At 40.9% G+C, this 19292-nt stretch overlaps 1 protein-coding gene across 1 annotated transcript; it reads right to left on the bottom strand.

Moving 5' to 3' along the window:
* Positions 1-574: 574 nt before the first annotated feature.
* On the bottom strand, positions 575-10787 carry cmtr1 (cap methyltransferase 1). Its single transcript, XM_072361775.1, has 24 exons — positions 10417-10787; positions 9190-9291; positions 8255-8415; positions 7923-8081; positions 7743-7835; positions 7591-7662; positions 7295-7389; positions 7073-7145; positions 6773-6971; positions 6563-6681; positions 6356-6452; positions 6117-6249; positions 5183-5362; positions 5041-5097; positions 4902-4959; positions 4746-4814; positions 4368-4499; positions 3927-4052; positions 3705-3796; positions 3319-3387; positions 2329-2376; positions 2047-2159; positions 1838-1946; positions 575-1658 (listed from the first exon to the last, which is right to left on the bottom strand). Exons 2-24 carry the CDS (start codon positions 9284-9286, stop codon positions 1523-1525), a joined length of 2487 nt encoding a protein of 828 aa, XP_072217876.1. The 5' UTR covers positions 9287-9291; positions 10417-10787; the 3' UTR covers positions 575-1522.
* Positions 10788-19292: the final 8505 nt, after the last annotated feature.

The following is a 19292-nucleotide window of genomic DNA, read 5'->3' as shown; positions in this document are numbered from 1 at the left end:
CCGCCCATTTAATACTACAACAGTACAAGAAGAGGATAAATTAAATTAAAATATGCAGAAAAGCCCAGTTGACGTAAGATTTACGTTCAAGCAAACGGCAAAGAGAATTATAAGATAAGATTTCTCAATGACACCTTCCCGTTTACGGATTTAGCAACATTCCTCTAAGTTTTCTTTTATTTATTTCGTAAAAGCGCAAAATGTGCTAGTTTGCATTTATTTGGTAGAGCACTGAAATAATTTAAATATCTATTTGATGTCGTCCTTCCACAAGTCTGTAATGAGACATCAGACAGGTGGAGACTGACCAAAACAAATACCAGAAACGTCCTACCGTCCTGTATTATTATGCAACCACAAAGTAAATAGATTTTCCCCATCCTGCCTTTTGCCTTATTCAAATTACTCTAAACTGACCAAAAAAAAAATATTTCCCACATTTTAATGTGTAAAAGACATTATATCATGAAGCTGTAACATGCTTTGTGCATTTTACTTGGAATACTTGAAAGGCACCATGGTTGCTTTCCAAACTATACCTTACATCAGCTTTAACCAAGAAGTTGAAAGCACATTGTTGGATCAGCATCTCCCATTTATTTCCTGTTGTTATTTACACCCAATGCTTGAGAGTTCACTTTACAAGAGAATTATGACATCTGTGCAGCATTTAAAACAAACGTCAGAACAAACAAGGCACAATGAGAAGGAAGATGTTGGTATACAAACCACCGAAAAACAGGAAAAACTTTACAAACTTGTAAGTATGCACGGGAGAAAGCTGCTACATCTGGTATGGTGAATTGAAATGATGGCGAGGATAGCAGATTATGAGCATGTTTGTAGCTGTTTTGGGGGATCCAGTTACATATCTTCCCATGTGTGTTGAGAGGCTGAGCGAACAGACCCTCGTGCCTCTGTGAAGAGTCGTCCTTTTAGCAGGTTTAAAGCGAGCTGCATTGTGGGCACGGATGCATAGCTGAATAACTATTTTAAACCCCTCTACCTTGGCTATTGTGATCGATACACACAAACACACAACCGAGCATAGAAACGAGTGAGGGAGTCTGGATCCACAGGGAGATGCAAGGCATAGCAGAAACAACAGCAGCATTTTCTTTGTCTCCATACTGACGTATGAGGCCTGTCCTATTCATTACAGTTTACAGAGCAAAGGGAAGGGGAAAAGGCAAGGAGGAAAACTGGTTTGTCCACATGTCACTGCTACAAATGGCCATAAACATGGTTTCATTATTTCAACTGCAACACTCTCGTCCCAACCTGCCGAGGACTCATTTGAACTCATCTGAACGTCATATAAAGGACCTTGATAATTGTCATTTAGCTGTTTATTAACACTCAACCAGACAATAAAAAGTGTTTTTAAAAAAAAGAAAAAAAAAAAGGCTGTGAAGTCTTGATAATCCTCCTTTCACTGTGAAATTAAACATTGATCGTGAAACCGCAATATATCCTTTATCCTGTGTACAGGTCGCAGAAGCGTGGGGACTCGGTCACCCATTCAGAGCTGGTAATTCCGGTGGATGAAGGACAGGAACTCGTCCTTGGACAGCTTCTCAGGGTCCACCCGTGTCTGAGAATCGTGAACTATGACCCCGTCCACCCAGGCCCAGAACAGCCGCTCAGAGTGGCAAACACTAAAGAAGACAATCACAATGCACTTTGTTCATAAAAATCACAACATTTCACAACAAATACTTAAGCGCTGTCCTCTTAACGACCCTTAATGACCAATCTAAGTCGTCCACACCTGTAACAAAACTGTTCTGACACAGTAGTAGTGCGCATATCATTGAACAGAAAGGAGGAAACATACTGGAAGGGAGCAGCGGAGTTTGGTGGCATTTCATATGTCGATTCCTTTGTTAACTTGTTATAGAAGAACTTCTTTTTGGAGTTTTTGCTGAACGCCATCGTCCACGGCTCTGAAGGGTGACGAGAGAAGAATCTGTCAAAGAAATTCTGCACTTTTTCAAAAAAAATTGCAGTTACACCACAGAAAAGATGTGCAACTCATATACAAACCATTGACAGTCTTAATGATGTAGAGGCCGGTGGGAAGGAAGTGTCGGTCATCTCTTCCCGTGTAAGACAGACGAGGAACACCTCCTGAACTCTTTGTAATCTTCATCTCTAGTCTGGACATCAGATAAATCAGAAGCTTTCAATATACTATTTTCTTATAAGAGACAAAATACCCTTGATCTGATCTCTAAGTACTTAATCACACTGTCAGAATAACAACAGGTACCTCAGCCTTATTGTTAACAGTACACGGTATCTAATGCGAGTGCTGTTTTGTCATACCTGACAAAGATTTTCTCCATTTCCTCCAGCCTGTAAACTTCCTTCACTCTGTTTGGAAAAAGACAGCGATGCATTCAAATGTTTCATCATACAACTTCAAGGGGGCATTTACATGTCCCTTATTTTGTCACAGAGTCTCTTGTTTTACCTCCTGTCTGATAAACCACGACAGCAAACCGACACCTGTCCAAGCCGTAGACAAAGCGGATGGAAAATGTTGTGGAAACTGACTCAGACTCCACAGAGAAGATGTATGAAGTGACTGGAAAATGTAACGCTTGTCTGTTACTCTGACAAAGACCTTATCGGGGAGCATTCTGACACCGACGAGGCTGACAGTATGGAAGGAAAAGATAGGGAAGCAGTCATTCATGCTGTCGAGTTCGTGCCGAGGTCATGGTGGTTTTAGATAGTATGTGAGCCAAAGCGAGACGAGTCGGAGCCCTGATAATACCTGGGGCCAGAGAGCGCAGATAAATCCAAGGAATGAACAGTTACAGAAAGCGTCTTTTTCACCACGGAGAGTTGCTCTAAAACCATTTGGACAAATTCATTTGGGTTCTTATGAGAGGGGACACTCAAAATCCTTTTTACAGACATTAAGGATCACTTCAAGTATAACTGGTACTCAGTAACAGATGTTCAAACCTATTTACCAACTGACATTAACAGATGACTGTAGCTGTATTTATAAGCTGGGAACGACAGCCTAATGCCTGCAGCAAGTCTTTATCCAAATATGATAACAAAAAAAAGATTTTCTATGTGTATGCATGTCCGTTAGTGTGTCACAGCTCCCACTAAAGTTGTTGTCGGCGCTGTTTCAAATGTCCCGTTGACCGCTGGGAATGTGCCACTCTTAGTTTGGGTTATCTCAGGGCTTTTCCACTTCTTACCCTGTAGCCATCCGGTGCTTTCTGAGAGACTGAAATACCTGCCGACAAGTCACGCAGCAGCATCCAAACTGGATAAATGCGTGAAAGTTAGTACCTGATTGGGTTCATATCCGGTCTGCTGGGTTTAGCCACAGCCTTCACAAACTTCTCAGCCATCTGGATCCTGGACATATAGAGAGTGTTTCAATATAGGAAAACTGTTTGAAAGATTTTCACTGCTGTGTTCATGCAGACACATCTACAACGAAGTGTTACATTTATAAAGACAGGCATGACTTGAAAGTTTAAGTAGATATACAGTGATTTCCAGTCTGGTGGTTGGGATCCCCTAAAGGATCATTATAATTTCTCTAATTTAGAGAGTATTTATAAATCTATCGTAATGTAATATTTATCTCCTCCTTTAGTTGTCTTTGGGAAACTACTCAAAAAAAGAAGTCAGGTAACTCCTGGTAGAGAGTGAAGGTGACAGCATCCTACCGCTGGTTGAAGTGCCGATCTCTTACGTCAGTGCCATTAAGAATTAGTGCATCCACCACATGAACTGCGTTGATTCGGCGTTGAGCTTTGCCCTGAGAACCAAGCAGATAGTCCCAAAGTTTAAACACTGTCCCATCCGAGTGCATCTCCAGCGAAACGCAGCTCACACTTTTAATTGTAACTGTCAAGACAAAGGTCCATTTTTTCAGTCCCTCCTCTCACCTCGCCTTTCAGCTCTTGGACAATCTCCACGCTTAGAAGTGTGTCTCTTGGCAACTCCAGCTTGAAATACTCCATTTTCTTCCAGCGCACAGGCTGCTTCCCATCCCACGTGTATATCTGAGACTTCTACAAGATGAAACACAAACGCAGCATGAAAAAACAGACTCAGTGCCCACAGTCGATGAAGTTTCAGTTGTAGTGTTTATAATATGATCATCACCAACCCCATACTAGTGCTGCTGGTTATTAGCATGCCGCCAAAACAGCTCATCCCACAACACTCGTGTTGGGTAGCACCCAGCAACCTTCCATCTAACCCTCCAAATGATCAACTGCTCACCTGAATCTCAGACCTCAGCATCCACCAGTCTTACTAACAAAGTCATTTTCTCTGTTTGTGGTAAAAAAAAAACAACAAAAAAAAGCTTGAGACCAACTCACTCCCAGCGCAAGAAGAAAGATCTGCTCTCCACCTCCCACAATGCACCGGTGGTCAAATATGTGGCGCAGCTTCTCTAGTGTGCTGGAGCTCAGTGGGGTCAGCTTACACTGGAAGGACTCCACGTCTGAATTCTGCGGCACAAGAGGAGAAGTTGGGGTCAGGGATGGGGACCAGGCGGAGACACGAGACAACTAACAACAATCATCACTGGAAAAGTCGCTACTAAGAAGAAACCGATTTACCCATACTCAGGAATTTAGTAGTTTAAGAATATTTACATTAAAGGTTTAAAGCCCTGATTCAGTGGTGCATTTTTGTTTGAACGTAATTGCTTTAAAAGGAAAGCTGAAAACACAAATTAAGTTTCTTTATCTGACCTTAACCAGTTCGTAGAATTTCGACTTTGGGTCTGATGAAGATGGAGCGACTCTGGCCTTGTCTGGGACCTGGAAGTAGACATAAAATGTATAAACTGAAACAGCAAAGTGTGACGACATTGCAGTATCAGTTTCAGTTGGAGTTTTTCTACTCACCCCCCAAAGCTTCAGGCACTCCTTCCTGATATCAGCTTGCCTTGGCTCTGAGAGTGCCCTAACGATACCACCACACATTTAGTTTGAGACAAAAACACCACCCCGTGATAATAAGACAGGTGCAGCAGTGCTTACTTACGGGTCAACCACAAAAGCGTGGATCTTAGCCAAGGCCTTAATCTGGACTGCACAGAGGCTACGGAGACGATACAATTCAGTCTTTATCAGCCACATTGTTCGAAGAAGACATGGTGAAGACTTTGTGAAAACTGTGTTTCTACCTCTCATTAGAGTTGACCATAAACTGATAGAAGTCAGCATCCTCCTTAATGATACTCAGCGGAACCACCTCTGTAACATCTGTGTCCTTGTTTCTGAGTTGGTTCAGCTTCAGGTTGATTTTGAACATGTACTCCCTGACTGCGTCTGAACCAGGTTTCAGACCCCGGCACACAATGTACCTGTTGATGACCACGTGAGAGAATTTCATTCCACGGCTTCTTTATCATCATCTGAATCCCAAACTGGATCCACAGAGCAATTTATTTGGTGTGAAACTTTGAGAACAGCATTGAGTAATGTTAGTACTTAACTTTAGTCTTTAAATCTTTAATAAGGACAAATCTAAATCTGAAAGTGGAAAAAGTTTCTCTCATTCTAGCTGGCAGTGAAGAGTAAAACTGAACATAGAAACTTTCTTCCCGGTCACATCCTGTGATCATTTGTGTTTGCCACTAACGTCTGTTGCTGCCACTGCCAAAAAACTTTTACGATTCTGAGGAATCGCCCTGCACTTGGAGCTGGATACCATCTCTGCATCCATTTCCTCGACTTTAGAATGGTTTTGCTTTGGTTACGAGCTCATTTTTTAAAATCTACATGCTAACTTGTGTAACGGTGGGCAGTGAGTGACTGCAGCTGGCCGACCAGTGCAGAGCTGGTTGTTTGGGGTTTAACTTAAACAGGATACATTCAAAGATACCGGAGCAACCAGCACTCCACCTGCTGTTTGTCACATGACCTCTCGAGTGTCATATAAAACAACATTTTAGAGCATTTTATAAGGCCAGCGCTCAGAGCTTTATAGTGCAGTTTTAACACATCATAAACTTTTGTTAACTCTACTTGGACCCGAATACATATCTTCATACTAACTAGTCATCTTGTATGTTGACCATATTCACACAAATACACAGACAAATCAATGCAGCACACCTCTCGGAATTAGCAGGCCTGCTGGTGACGGGTTTGAAGAGTGAGATCCTGTCAAAGCAGAGGTAGAGGAGGTAGACTAAACCCACACTGAAGGGAGTGAAAAGATCAAATGTCTTACAGACAAAGTGGCCACCTGAAGAAGACAAAGAGAGACTAAATTAACTGAGCGAGTGCATGTGCCCATACATGTTTGACAGGTTTGTTGACTGTCTATGACTCAATTACACACATGCACATACCTGTCCTGAGTGTAGAGATAGCAGTGAGGAACTGGCAGAGCAGCAGTTGTTTGGAGAGGATTTCCTGGATGTTCTCTTGACCTTCCACAGAAAAACCCTACCAGAGCCAGAGGTCACACCAAACTCCCTCCAATTAATTAACCCACACTGAGAATTCTTCCTTCCGAAAACAATTGAATTAAACACACTCTCCAGAAGAGCTCTTACCCCATCCGCCATGAGAAAGTGCAGCCCTCTTCTCTCTGTATTCTCCATGACAAAGTTACGGAACGCAGTCATGTTTTCAGGCCGAGTTATGTCACCATCGCCATCCACTCCACCCTCACCTGAGACACACAGAGGTCAAGCTTTGACTGACTGATTCATCACCTGTCTCTCTTCTCCCCAGGCTGCGATGGGCAGGTTTTATTAACACACCGTAATAAGGCTCAAACAGCTCGCTCGGGGCTGCGTAGAAATCTTCCAATTTGAAGTCACAGGGTCCTCTGAGTGTCATACCAAAGCCCTTGGCATGCCAACGCCTCTTCCACAGGATGTACTCTGAAAAGCCTCCAGGCCCTGCGCAGACGTCACCAAAGTACAGAAGCTCACCCTCGCGGTCCTTCGTCAGAGGTTTCTAAAAATGAGAGGTTTTGAATCAGCACCCGTTCATACAGGACCGTGTGTCGTGATCCAGCCAAAGTGCAGGACGGCACATTTCAGACGTTCAACTCTCACCCCTTCGGAATCCTTCGGGTTTGTGAACATGAAGTCGAAGCACTGGTCAATGTTGGCCATTTTCATAGCTGCTCTGAATACAAAAGGCAGAAGAGTTTTCAAGAAACAGGAATAGGAGAAGAGGAGAACTCATGATGCCAAATCAATTCTAAAATAGCACATTATGCGAACATTAATCAGTGATTACTGGTCCTGTCTGTAATTTACAGCATAAAAACTGACCTGTTGAGAAAGATACCTCCTCTAATCGTCTCGTAAGGGTTGGAGCGTGTTCGTGCTCTCCTCATCTCCTCGCCCTCCAGGTTATCGAACACCGTCTAAGCATCATGAAAAAGTAGTTTTAAGACTAACAAAAAGCATGTTTATCGATTTGGCCATTCAAAAAATGATGGTAAATAAGAACATGTTTGCAGTTTTGCTGATTAGACACAGTTAATTGTAACGTTAGAACTATCCATCATCATTTTTGCATTTCTTGAACCTTCACTGCTTTGAAAATGATTCATGTTGCAGCTAACCTTGCACCGTAGCACAGTGTGCAGAAGATCCTCTGTGCAAAACTCTGTTTCGTCTTCAATCTTAAGTTTTCTCTGTAAGCAAGAGATATAAATGCATATGAAGACCGTGCATAGGTGTAGCATTGAATGAGTGCACAGGCTGATGTTTTTACCGGTCCCAGAATCATCCAGTCCCTCAGCTCATCTGCATCCGGGATCTCTGTGGTGCATTCTGGGAACCAGGTGATTTTCTCTACAGCACTGGGCTGTGTAGACAAACAGTCACAGAGGAAAAAAAATCACCTTGGGGCATTTCTGAAAACAATAAATGGTGGTTATTAGCTTTCACTGACCTCTGGTTCATCACGCCAGTCAACATTGAGCTCTCCCTGGAAACCCTGCAAGGTGAGACCGAGACCCCTTCGACCCCGCTGGGTAGAGGCTTCCACAATCTCTTTGCGTCCCTGGCCAAACTTACCCAGACCCTCGCCCTCTCTAAAGCCCATCTTGGCCTGGAGGTTTAAGAGTGAAAAGAAAACAAGTGAGTTGATAAAACACAGTAGAAAAGCCTTTGCTTCTTCTGAATAAAATCCCACGACACAGAGAAACTAATAGAAATACAAACTTCTACACAGTTAACCGTGAAAGTTTCCGGCCAGGTGTGGATCGGATTGGATTACATTACCATGAGCTTCTGCGACACACTGTTGTACATCGAGAAATTTGAGGCAGCCTGATTAGAGCCATCAGCGTCTTCTGCATCAAAGGATGGTGACGATATGGAGGGCATGGAGAACCCTGGTCTGTGATCCTCCTGGTCACTGAGGGAGTCATTCTGACTGGAGTCTGCACAGAACAAAACCCCAGATACATATGTACAAACCTGTCATTTAAAACAAGCGCGGGTAAACAAGAGTAAACAACCTCGATGCCATCAACTTGATGAGATTAGCCGTGAAGTGCGAACACACCACGACTTCAAAACTTGAGTGTGACCAATTTAACGATATGAAAAAACTTGGAGGATTGACTTGTCTTAAGGCAACAACAATACAACCAAAAGGTATAGAAATAACCAAGAGACGAAGACCAGCGTTTCCCTGGAGTGAGTCTGCATTCTTTGACTTTTGTTTACATTTATGATCATCCACCGGCAAATGTCTCTTTCGTCATTGAACTCCACCTACAAGAAGAACTTTTGCATTTTGCAGGAATTATGGATAAAAAAAAAAGGAATTTGAGGTATCGGTGTGTTGTGACTAAAGTATTACCAACTGAACAGAGGACATCGAATTCCCTCATGGCACAAGCAATCAGCCCAGTGATCAATGACCTTATCACGAGTTTCTTATCTTATATAACTAATCACCTTCATACAAACAGCAACCTGTCCAGCTGGGTATACTGCAACCAGCATAGAGGTATAAATGTGCTGACATTCATTTTTTATATCTGAAACTGAACAAATGTCATGCACTTGCAATGTCATGCTATTATTATGAAGTGTTCAATGTAGCTCGAGTTTGACAATATTTTATGAATTTGTTTTCATATAAGAACATTAAATTTTACCCAAAAGCATGCCAGTTGCTGTTTAAATGAAGAAACTAGTTAATCTACCTTGTCTGGATTGCGACTCTTCACCTGAACTGCTGTCATCACGCCGCCTTTTCGCCCCCTGCAGGGGCGTAAACACTCCATCGTTTCTTCTCTTCATTATGGCTGAAAAAAAGCAGAGAAGACGATTAGAGGGAGAGTAAATCTTAAGACAGCACATCTACACAAAGGCTTACTTAAGATATAAAATATAAAATAAAATCCTGAAACCAGATCCAACGTGAGTTCAGAGAGACATCAAAAGTTAGTCACTTCTGAGTTTGGCCATGCCTCATCTCTGGAATTAAGGATGTTCCCAAACAGACAAACAAACAAACCAAACCAACTACGCAGCTTCCTTGGTGGCAGAAATCATAGTGTACATGTGGTGGATGAAGTGAGAAAGTCCAGAGTGGATACAGAAGAAAATCAAAGAAGGCGACAGATATACCACATATGTGCGTTAAGGTCATTTTAAACAGACCTGATGTATCAAAGAACCAATATTCAAGTACACATCAAAACAATAGTACACACCAGCAGCCATACAATGACAGCTGTGCAGCCAACGCCAATGAGCTGAGTTTTCAGCACAATATATAACAGTAAGAGACTGATGAGGATGAACTGACAATCAAAATGTATCAAACAGACATGACTACAAATACCTAACATTTGTAAAGTGTTTCTGAAAATACTGTTTTAATTAATCCATTTTGAACGCCTAAAAAACACATATTTAAAATCAACTTTTGTTTGCAGTTGTAGTGGCTGCTTGGTAAGAGGTTTAAGGCACTGAAATAATAAATATGTGAACCGTGGATATTCAATATGAAAGACTAGAAAAAATCATGACCAATTATCTGCAATGTTAAGCTAAACAGAGTAGGTAAAAACTATTAACATGTTTTGCACTATTATTGGTAAATGGGTATTATTCCAGGTTAATAAAATCTGAATGAGGTGTTTTGTGAATTGTTTTCAATCGTGATGTCACATTTCGAGCAAAGCACCACTGCCTCCAAAAGAAAAGAAAATCACCAACAAGGCTTTGTATTACAACACAGATAAACGACTCAGTTGATTATTTTTGAACATCTAGTCCCAGTCAGTGCCTTTCATGTAACTACATTAAAGCCAAAGAACTGTAAAGTGGTTTCACAACCTAAAATGTGATGACCTGTGAGCGCACTGCCAGAACCGCAGTTGCACCGTTACAATATGAAAACACTCGTGTATATGAACAGTTACCTATTGGTTATGTTGTAAATATCTTGAAGACAGGCCCATGTCAGTCTCCGAGATACATTTCTGCAGTAAAACCAACAAGAGTAACCAGACTCCAACCGTTGGTGGTGTCGGTGTTTTCGGGAAAAACGAAACTACGTAGCTAAAGTTAGCTATTAGCGTGCTACGATAGCCAGCAAGTTTTTTACCAGCTCGGAGGAAAAACTTCACTCGCCTAAGACAACATCGATAGAACGGTACTTCAACATGTGTTTCAAAACTTTCCTATTACAGTTTTATTAGTAGGGAAATTTGTGATACATAAACTGTTTCTGAAGTTAACATTAGCCCGCGTTCTGTTTTTAGAACGTACAACGGTCCTTCTTTATCTGACGACGCACAGTAATGATGTAATTGACGTCAGGCCTGTCCAGAAGATTGCCGTTTAAAAATGTTTCGTGACGCTTGTCACCATCGTTGTGTTTTTGTTGTACACTTTGTATAAGTCTTAACTAAATGGATTACTCTCAGTTTTATTGTAGCATAACCAGGCAATTGCAACCCATTTATGCTGTTGTCTTACAAATATTAATATTAAAAAGAAAATTGATTTGAAACAGCATCAGTGTGTTCATAGGCTGCAAAAAAGATATACAAAAGACATGTCCATATCTTTGTTACAGTCTATGGTGTGCTCTAAAAAATTGTATGGAGAAGTTATGCCTGGTTTGACAGTTCAACGTGCACCTCTGTGTACCATGTAAAAATGGATTTTTCTGCCATCACAATGTTTTAAGAGCATAGATAAAAGTAATTAATGCTAGAGATGACATTTTTACTTTAGTGTAAACCAGAGTATTTGGTGGAAGTATTTGGTGCAGGGAACTTGCATTTTCGGACCGTGCATAAGACAACATTAGCTGAAACAAATTAATACGAAACCTTAAATGTACTTTTCCCTAGAAAATTCTTTTCCCCTCTGTCTATTTTTTAAGAGTTAACACAAGTTAACACAACAAGGTACATAAGTACTGTTGGGTTATTTAACTTTTCACCAGATGCTCATTCTTTTCTAATGCTGCTTGAAACAAACCGGAAAATTGAAAAATGACAATGACAATGGGTTTGCAAAATCTCTTTTGGAAGATACTCTTATGTTTACATGAGATCCAACAAGCGGTGGAGGCAGCTAAGCATTGTTTCGTCACCATACTTCTCAAGCAATTTTTGAATGATTGTACAGTTTGAATATCTGGTCTGATGGCATAAATGTCATGGCTAAATATTTGTATTTACCTTTGGTATGCGTGACACCTGTGCCAGAATTCTCTGTACCACTGTAGCGATGAGGATAACCTTTAATTGTTCCTAATTGTTAAAACTACTTTAGAGTGACCTACCAGACGTCACAACAGTATTGCATTGTCATCCCTTGATGGGGTTACAATTATTGGTAGCCAACAGAACATCTCCCAAGTATAATTAGCTACTGTACCTCCAGTGGCTCTGCTAATCCATCACTGACACAGATGCAGTTACAAACAAAGACACTCACGAACTCACCATGTGACCAGCTTACATAAGGAAGCCCAGGCTTTATATACTACCAGCAGAGAGCAGGTGCCCACAGGGGAGATCATCACAGTACAGTTACATGTACCTGAGTGAGTGAAGTGTGTGTGTGGACACAGGGGGAGAGCTGCTGCCACATTCGTTTTGGTGGAGAAGACAGAGGCCAAAGAAGCAGAGGTTGCCTAGCAGGAAGTCCTGAGGGCCTGTTGCTGAGGTTTTTTTTAAAATCTCAGCAGTGAAGCACCAGAGTGAACAACAATGTTTTTCCGCATCCCTCGACTGACCCCTGGATATATTAGATACCTCCAGGTGCGTAAGATGCTTTAGGGTAATATTTTTTTCCATTTAGATAGATTACTGATTAGTCTTTAACATCACAGGAGATCTGCAGTGGCGCAACAGTGGAGGAAATTCCACCAGAGCCTCTAATAACAACCTCTGAGCTCTTGAGTCCAGAACCTGCACATCTCTCTATGCTGCACTTAAAATTTGATGTTGTTTTGTAGAAAATACATTTTTTAACTTTATTCAACTTCCCAAAAGAGGAATTCAAATCATATCACTGACTTATCACTGAGCGCTATGCACTCATAGCTACCTGTGTTAGTCATAGCAGGATTCAGGGTATAGGACATCCGCAGCATGTCTAAAAGGATTTGAAATTAAGCTGTCTTAGCTCCCCAGGTCAGGTAGATAGACTCTTATTGGATCTCCACAGCAACAGCACAAAATCCAAGGACCCAGTCACCCTGGTAAGTATTTCAGACACCTGCTGCTGGTGTCTTTAGAAATCTAAAGAGGTTTAAAAGAATAGGAAACACCAGCTTATTTAAAACTGTGTCTCTGAGTTCATGTTCAAGTTTCTAATAGGATTCCACAAAGGTCTCTTGGTTTGTTTCTGTAAACAAAGGTTAGACTGTGAAGCATTCTTATTTTTTAAACCTAGAAGACAATTGCTGCTCTCCGGTGAGGCCCATTCATCTAAAACAAATGTCACATTTTCATTAGGTTACAAATTGTGGTTTTGCATTTAGCTTTGAGGCAATGCAGATTTAGAAAATCTAACAGATTATCTTTAGAATTTTTAATATTTATTGATGTTCATAAGGGAACCCTTGATTCTTTCTTTGATGTGAAAAAAAATTAAAGATACTTTCAACTCAACAGTGACTAACAGAACAGCTATGAGCTCAGAAAATAACTGACTTTAGGGTATATCTTGGATTGGCTCATAATTCTGAGAATAATTTCAAACCAATCAGAGGACTGAAACAAAGCCAAAAGCTGTATGGGTTGGTTGAGTGTAAATCCAAACTTTACAAAAATGGAGACTCTTGTACGTCTGTTCCCTTGTGGTAAAACTATTGCTGGGATGAGGCAGGTGTGTGACCAAGGTCTCTTCTTTACGGATTCTACTGCTTCCAGAGCCAGAAGACACATTGCTAACCCTATGCCTCGGTCGCCATCCTCTCTGGTGATGATGGTGCCCGGTGATGCTTGTCATGGCTTTGTTGGTGGTGGTGACCCTTGTTCTCTTTTTCAGACTCAGGCAGCCCAGACAATGCTGCAGAGCCGGGAGGGCCCTGCCACGACAGGAATGGCTTACCTGCTTGGTCTCATGGGTATCAGCGTGTCTGGCTATAGCTCTCGCCAACTCACACTGCACCACAAGCCATCGAGTCATCTCTTCAGATAAGATGGATGGACGAAACGCACGGTTTTTCTATTCCTATCATTTTGGGAAATATGCTTATTCTGATAGTTGCTTAGCAGTTGCCAGTCAATTCCAGTTTGCTGCTGGTTGCCATTAAGATGCACTCCCTGAAAATGTAATTTTTTGTAAACACTTTTTAGATAGAATACTAGCAAGCTAGTGAAGTTTAGAGATACTGTTGGGGGATTTTGTTACCCTTTGGCAGCTTTTTGTCAGAAGTAAATAAGAATATTTCCCAAAAATATCAAACTAAATGTTGCATAGGAAATGTGAAAAACAACAGAAATGACTGAAGTGACACTACCACATTGAGTTGTTTGTTTTATTCTGTGCTTCACCATTATTAATCCCCTCCATGTGGTTTGGGTTCAACATCAACCGAGTTCTTAATATATGATAATTTCATTGTGTTTGAACTGACAAAATGTAATGATTGCCTTATAGGTCTGCTTAAAAAAGAGCACAAAAAAGCTACCTCTTTAAATAAGCACAGTGCAGTGTTATTATTGAATATGACTGATACAGTTTAACAAAAAGGCAGCTAATGTTTTTTTTCTTTTGAACTTGGCTGATGTTGCACTTGGACCACAGTCCCTGCCCCTCCCTTTTCCCGTGCCTTATCATGGGAGTATTTAGTCAAAACTGATTCACAGGCGAAATTGCTAATGTATTTTAAAGTAATTTTCCTAAATACATCAGTAGTCTTTGAATATAGTAAACAGAGCTGAGCCAGTCTTGAGAAATCTCCTCCACAATCCAGTCTTTTAATCATCCCTGCTTCATTCCTGGCATTTTTGCAATTTCTATGATGTAACGCAGACGTCTCAATTTCCTCCCCTATCGGTGAAAATCTACCATTGTGATTTATCAGATTATTTATTATTTCAGGGTTTTTTAAATCACAGAAAAACAGTAAGAGACAGAATTAACTGCATCTCAGAGAGTTAGCATGACTTTCTGATATATCTTTCCTTTGAAGCAAAAGCCCAAGAGCAAGTAAAATCAGTTAAGCTGCACTCGATTCATCTAAAATTCACAGACAAACAAACAGCAGGAAAAATTCTAACAGAAGTGTTAACAATGCTACTTTTTGCACTTTTTGTGTATATAACTTGTAAATAGTCATGCACATGTCATGCACTTGCAAATGGATGCTAAATGAGATTAATAGTACAGGACATGGAGTGCTACCAGCTTGTGCTGTGAGCTGGACTGGGCGACATCCAGCAGAAATTCTGTGCTGTTGCCAGGCAAAGGGACCAGGTCAGCCACCCTGGACACCACCTGAACCAACATGTGAATCCACCAGGATCTCCCCCAGTTGCACACAACTGTCAAACATTCATAAAATGAATGTAGATGAATGACCACTAAGGTCTCTTAAAATAAGTAGATTATTGTGGCTGTATGTTTTTGCTGTGCACAATGCTTTTAAATGGAGAAAACTAACTTTGACAGCCTATGAATGTATCAGGAAAGTAGATGAAAAGAAGCAGTTAAGCTGTAAATGTAAAGACGCTTGGGTCGTAACCTCGTCGCTAAAGTAATCAAAAGTTATGATGGCGGTTTGAATTAATAAGAAAGAGAAGCAAGTAGGCATGCCGTAAGATTAGTGAGCCCTCAAGATCCTCTTAAGATAAAAGTCTTTTTTAAGACCAGCTTACTCTTGAAAGACATGTGGGACATGAGCATGACTGAGGAGTTTCAATGGATGCAGGATACTCTTAACATCAGGATGATGTTGAACACATTGTGTTGTTGCTATCACTCAATGTTGTTGCAGTTTCATATCTTAAAGCCATTTGTCTGGATGATGTTTGTGTTTGGTTAGACCTTTGTGGTCTAAGGCATAAAATGTCTTCGTTACAGCTGTAAAAAAACCAAAAAACCTATGCATTGGGACTTTGTAATGAGAGTTGTGTATATTTATGCCAATTGTGTGAGAATGAACTCAAAATGTCAAGATTTTATGCTGTGATTTAATTACATGAGGTGACATGTGAGTGCTTACAAATAGTGGGCATAAGATACTGTAATTGTGTTGTTATTGCACTTTGAATGCGGCGCATAGCACATTTAAACATACATGATTTATTTTCTGTCATGTAACAGCTCTCTATATATTAATAAATCAGTCAAATCTAAGACAAGCTTTGGTTTGTGTCTCCTTAGACCTTCTGGCAAATATTGTGACGAATAACACCTTTCTGTCTCTAATAAAAAGAGGAAGGGAACACCTTCTATATGCACTAGATGTCAGCATAGGCTTTCAGCCATTATTCTTACACTGAGGCAGCAAGAGACTGCATGAGAGTGTTTTGGTTCTTGAAGGTTCTTGATTTGAATCTTTGCAGAAACCTTTCTGTACAGAGTTGGCATGTTGCAGTTTTAGTCCAAAAGGCAAATATTCTCTGAATATGTGCTTAAATCAAATTTGTTAGTTTCTGTATATCACTTTTGTGGTTTATTAATCGCTGATTGGAAATAACAGTAGCCTCTTGCTGATTCATCATCGTTCAGCTCAGGCAAGCTGATCTGCTCATCAGTCACCTGGAGTGTTGCCTGTTAGCTGCAAGCACCTGTTGGTGAAGGCTTAGGCGCAGGGTTTCGACCCAATTACAGATGTAAGCTGCTTTGGAAAAAAGGTCAAATGTGTCCAAGTAGCAGCCTATCAGGTGCCACAGTTATGCCACTTACAGATTAGAATAGAGCTTTACAGAGAAAATGAGTGGAAATATACTGAAAAGTTACACTTAAAGTGATTAAGACTGGATTTGGCCTGTGGTTTAACACTTCCTGACACACATACTTACATATGACTACTCGTCAAAGACGTTTTGTACAGGCGAACACACCTGTTGATCTGGGCTTTTTCTTTTTTTTTTGGATCAAGTTCCCAGCCGCAGGTAAGAGAGGAGTCACAGACAAACTGTGTTTCTTGCTTTGCTTCACTCTCTCCATATTCACAAATGCAAACACACAACAAACAGAGGTCCTTTGTGAGTCTGTTTCAGAGCTGCCTCCTCAAGAGGCTCTTGTTACAGTGCCTTAGAGGCAACAACAAAGAGCTGAATGTCTTTTCAACCAGGGAGATGTGTGTGTGAGTGTGTGTGTTCATGCAACTTATATGTCCTAAAAGTATTTCCAGTCTCTTTGTTATTCTGACCTTACAGATCCATACTTGTATCGAGTGATAGAAAATACTCAGATCTACCAGTGTATGGTCCACGACTGAACCTGCGGTAGACTGTACATTTTCTAGGGTGATTCAAGCCTGAAGAATCATTCCATAAATGAACTAACATGTCATCACAAAATTTGTTTAAGACCACAACTTAAGACAAGCGGGAATAATCAGCAGGCTGCATTAAGCTACAGTATAAGAAACATGACCATATAAAGCGCACTAGATCTGCAACAGGATAGAATACCATTCACATAGAAAGGTAAGTTTTCCTCTCATGTGTCACTATTATCTGCAAAGTCTCAGGTTCTAGCTAACAAGCATCGAGTAACCATCTTAGAGAAGGTGAGATGTCCCTGAGCAAGAAACTGAACCTCTGTCAGCACCAGGGAGGCTCTTCCATCGCAGAACTTGACCCTTGATCTCTGACAGGTTTTGCTGTTATATTAAACTCTACAGCTCTACCTAGCTTGAGGTGCTGTAGCTGCTATTATTCTAGCTTCCCCCATTTTTAGTCTAGTGTCTTAAATACCTTATTTTTACTATGTTTAAGATTACTGTATCTTCTGGGGATGGCCCTTACTCTAATAAAAACTCTAATCTCTAATAATGATTTTTAAAAAGTGAGCCCTTCACTAACTGAACATTGCCCCACAAGTCTGATCCCAGTCCCTCTCTTGGGCAAAACACTGAACCATATGTTGCTCCCATAGTTTAACACTTTGCATGGTACATTTACAGCAGCTGGAGTGTGTGAATGAGTCGATGGCAGACACATTATGAAATACTTTGTAAAACTTTCCTAAGGTTAAACAGCGTTATAGAAATCCAGTCTATTCTTAAAAAAAGGGATTTTTAGCTTTTGGAAAGATTTATTTGATGTAACGTTGCTTAAACAGTTGTTTGTTTTAATGAGGCTTTGAAGAATAGAACATTAAAGAGAAAAACAACCAAAACATGTCCCTGAGGTGTTTGTTCATGCCAGGAGATAGAGCCAATAATTACATTCAAAGAATAATGCGATCTTTAGTGGTCCAGAGAGCATCTGCAGGATAAGGATTAAAAATGACGTCTATGATTTCCCGTAACCCTAACCAAGTGATGTTAATGTTTAAAGAAAGCACAAATGTTCATCTTAACGTGTTGTGTTTATGTGTAACCAAGAAAACCAGGAAAATCACCCCTTTTGGGCCCTTGTGGGTCCACTGTAGGTAGAAAATTGAGTCCGCACGAGCAGCCCACTGTCGACCCTGCTGGAGGTGTGAAATGCAGGGCACATGTGGGCCCTGTGATGTTGGGCCCAGATTTAGCCTAAGTGGGACAGTCCAATGTGTGGGCTGAAAGTGGACAGCCTAATTAAGCAGAATTTGGCCCCACATGTTCCCCGCATTTCACAAAGGTAATAAGGGCCACAGTAGTAGGCTACCCAGCATGGCCCCAAATTGTCCAAGTCGAGGCCCCACCTGGGCCCAATTATGTGTGGCCCAAATGTGCCCCACAATTTGTGCCTTGTGGGTATATTGTGAGCCCCACAAATGCCCCGCTTTGCCTGCTTGTACTTGGTTTGCCCTGTTACTCTGGATTGGATAAAGTGTGTATGGATTGGATGGATGGACTCTTAGGACTTCAGCTGGAAGACTTGATTTCAAGTCTAGTTACTTTTTTAACCAGGTGGATTTGTTTGTTTGGGTGTATATATATATATATATATATATATATATATATATATATATATATATATATATATATATATATATGTATGTGCGTGCTCTCATTCTTCCTCCTTTAAAATGCTTCTTCATCCACAGCGGAAGAGCTTAGTCTTGTCTTAAATGTGTGCTCTACCGTGAGCTCATTAAGACACAGTGGCTAATTATCTTTTTCAGTACACCGTCGTGCAAGCAAAAGTAATTACATGTTGTAAAAACAGTTATAACAATCAGTTACATCTGCTGCGTTATGGATGTAATTTTGCATGACTTGGTCTTATTCTTAAACTAATAGGAGAAATAGCAACTGTGTTGATGTGTGATCCTGCCTGGTAGCTTGTCCCCAAACACTAAGAGGAGGTCTATATGCAAAGACACATCTAATCTATTTTAGGTCCTTTGTGCACAATTGATGAGGTGTGACAGAAATGTACCTTGTTGTAAATGGTACCTCTTACTGTGCTCAACCAGGTAATTACAAGTCTTTGGTATTACTTGCTTAAAATCTTCTCTGGTGGACATAAAACTAAAGCAATAAAGGACTTACAGAACAATGTGTCCAATTACCTCAGTGACCAATGGAATTGTGGATAGTGTCACATTTACTTTCAAGCCTGCCTAAATGTGTAAAAAGGGCACGTATTTTCCAGGTTTCTTGGCTTAAGGTGCACTGTTGCAACCACCCCCCCCCCCCCCCCCCCCCCCACACACACACACACAC

This window comes from Leuresthes tenuis, unplaced genomic scaffold, assembly GCF_036924035.1.
Source record: "Leuresthes tenuis unplaced genomic scaffold, fLeuTen1.0.hap1 SCAF_13, whole genome shotgun sequence".
NCBI lineage: Eukaryota > Metazoa > Chordata > Actinopteri > Atheriniformes > Atherinopsidae > Leuresthes > Leuresthes tenuis.
The sequence above is the reverse complement of the archived record's forward strand: the minus strand, read 5'-3'. Positions and strand labels throughout refer to the sequence as shown.

Excerpts from the sequence above, each read along its gene's own strand:
- cmtr1 (XM_072361775.1), bottom strand. The coding sequence starts at position 9,286 with ATGAAGAGAAGAAACGATGGAGTGTTTACGCCCCTGCAGGGGGCGAAA. Across the intron at positions 6,682-6,772 it reads GCTGTTTGAGCCTTATTACG|GTGAGGGTGGAGTGGATGGC; the intron begins GTGTGTTAATAA and ends TGTGTGTCTCAG. Across the intron at positions 6,453-6,562 it reads ACTTTCTCATGGCGGATGGG|GGTTTTTCTGTGGAAGGTCA; the intron begins GTAAGAGCTCTT and ends TGGCTCTGGTAG.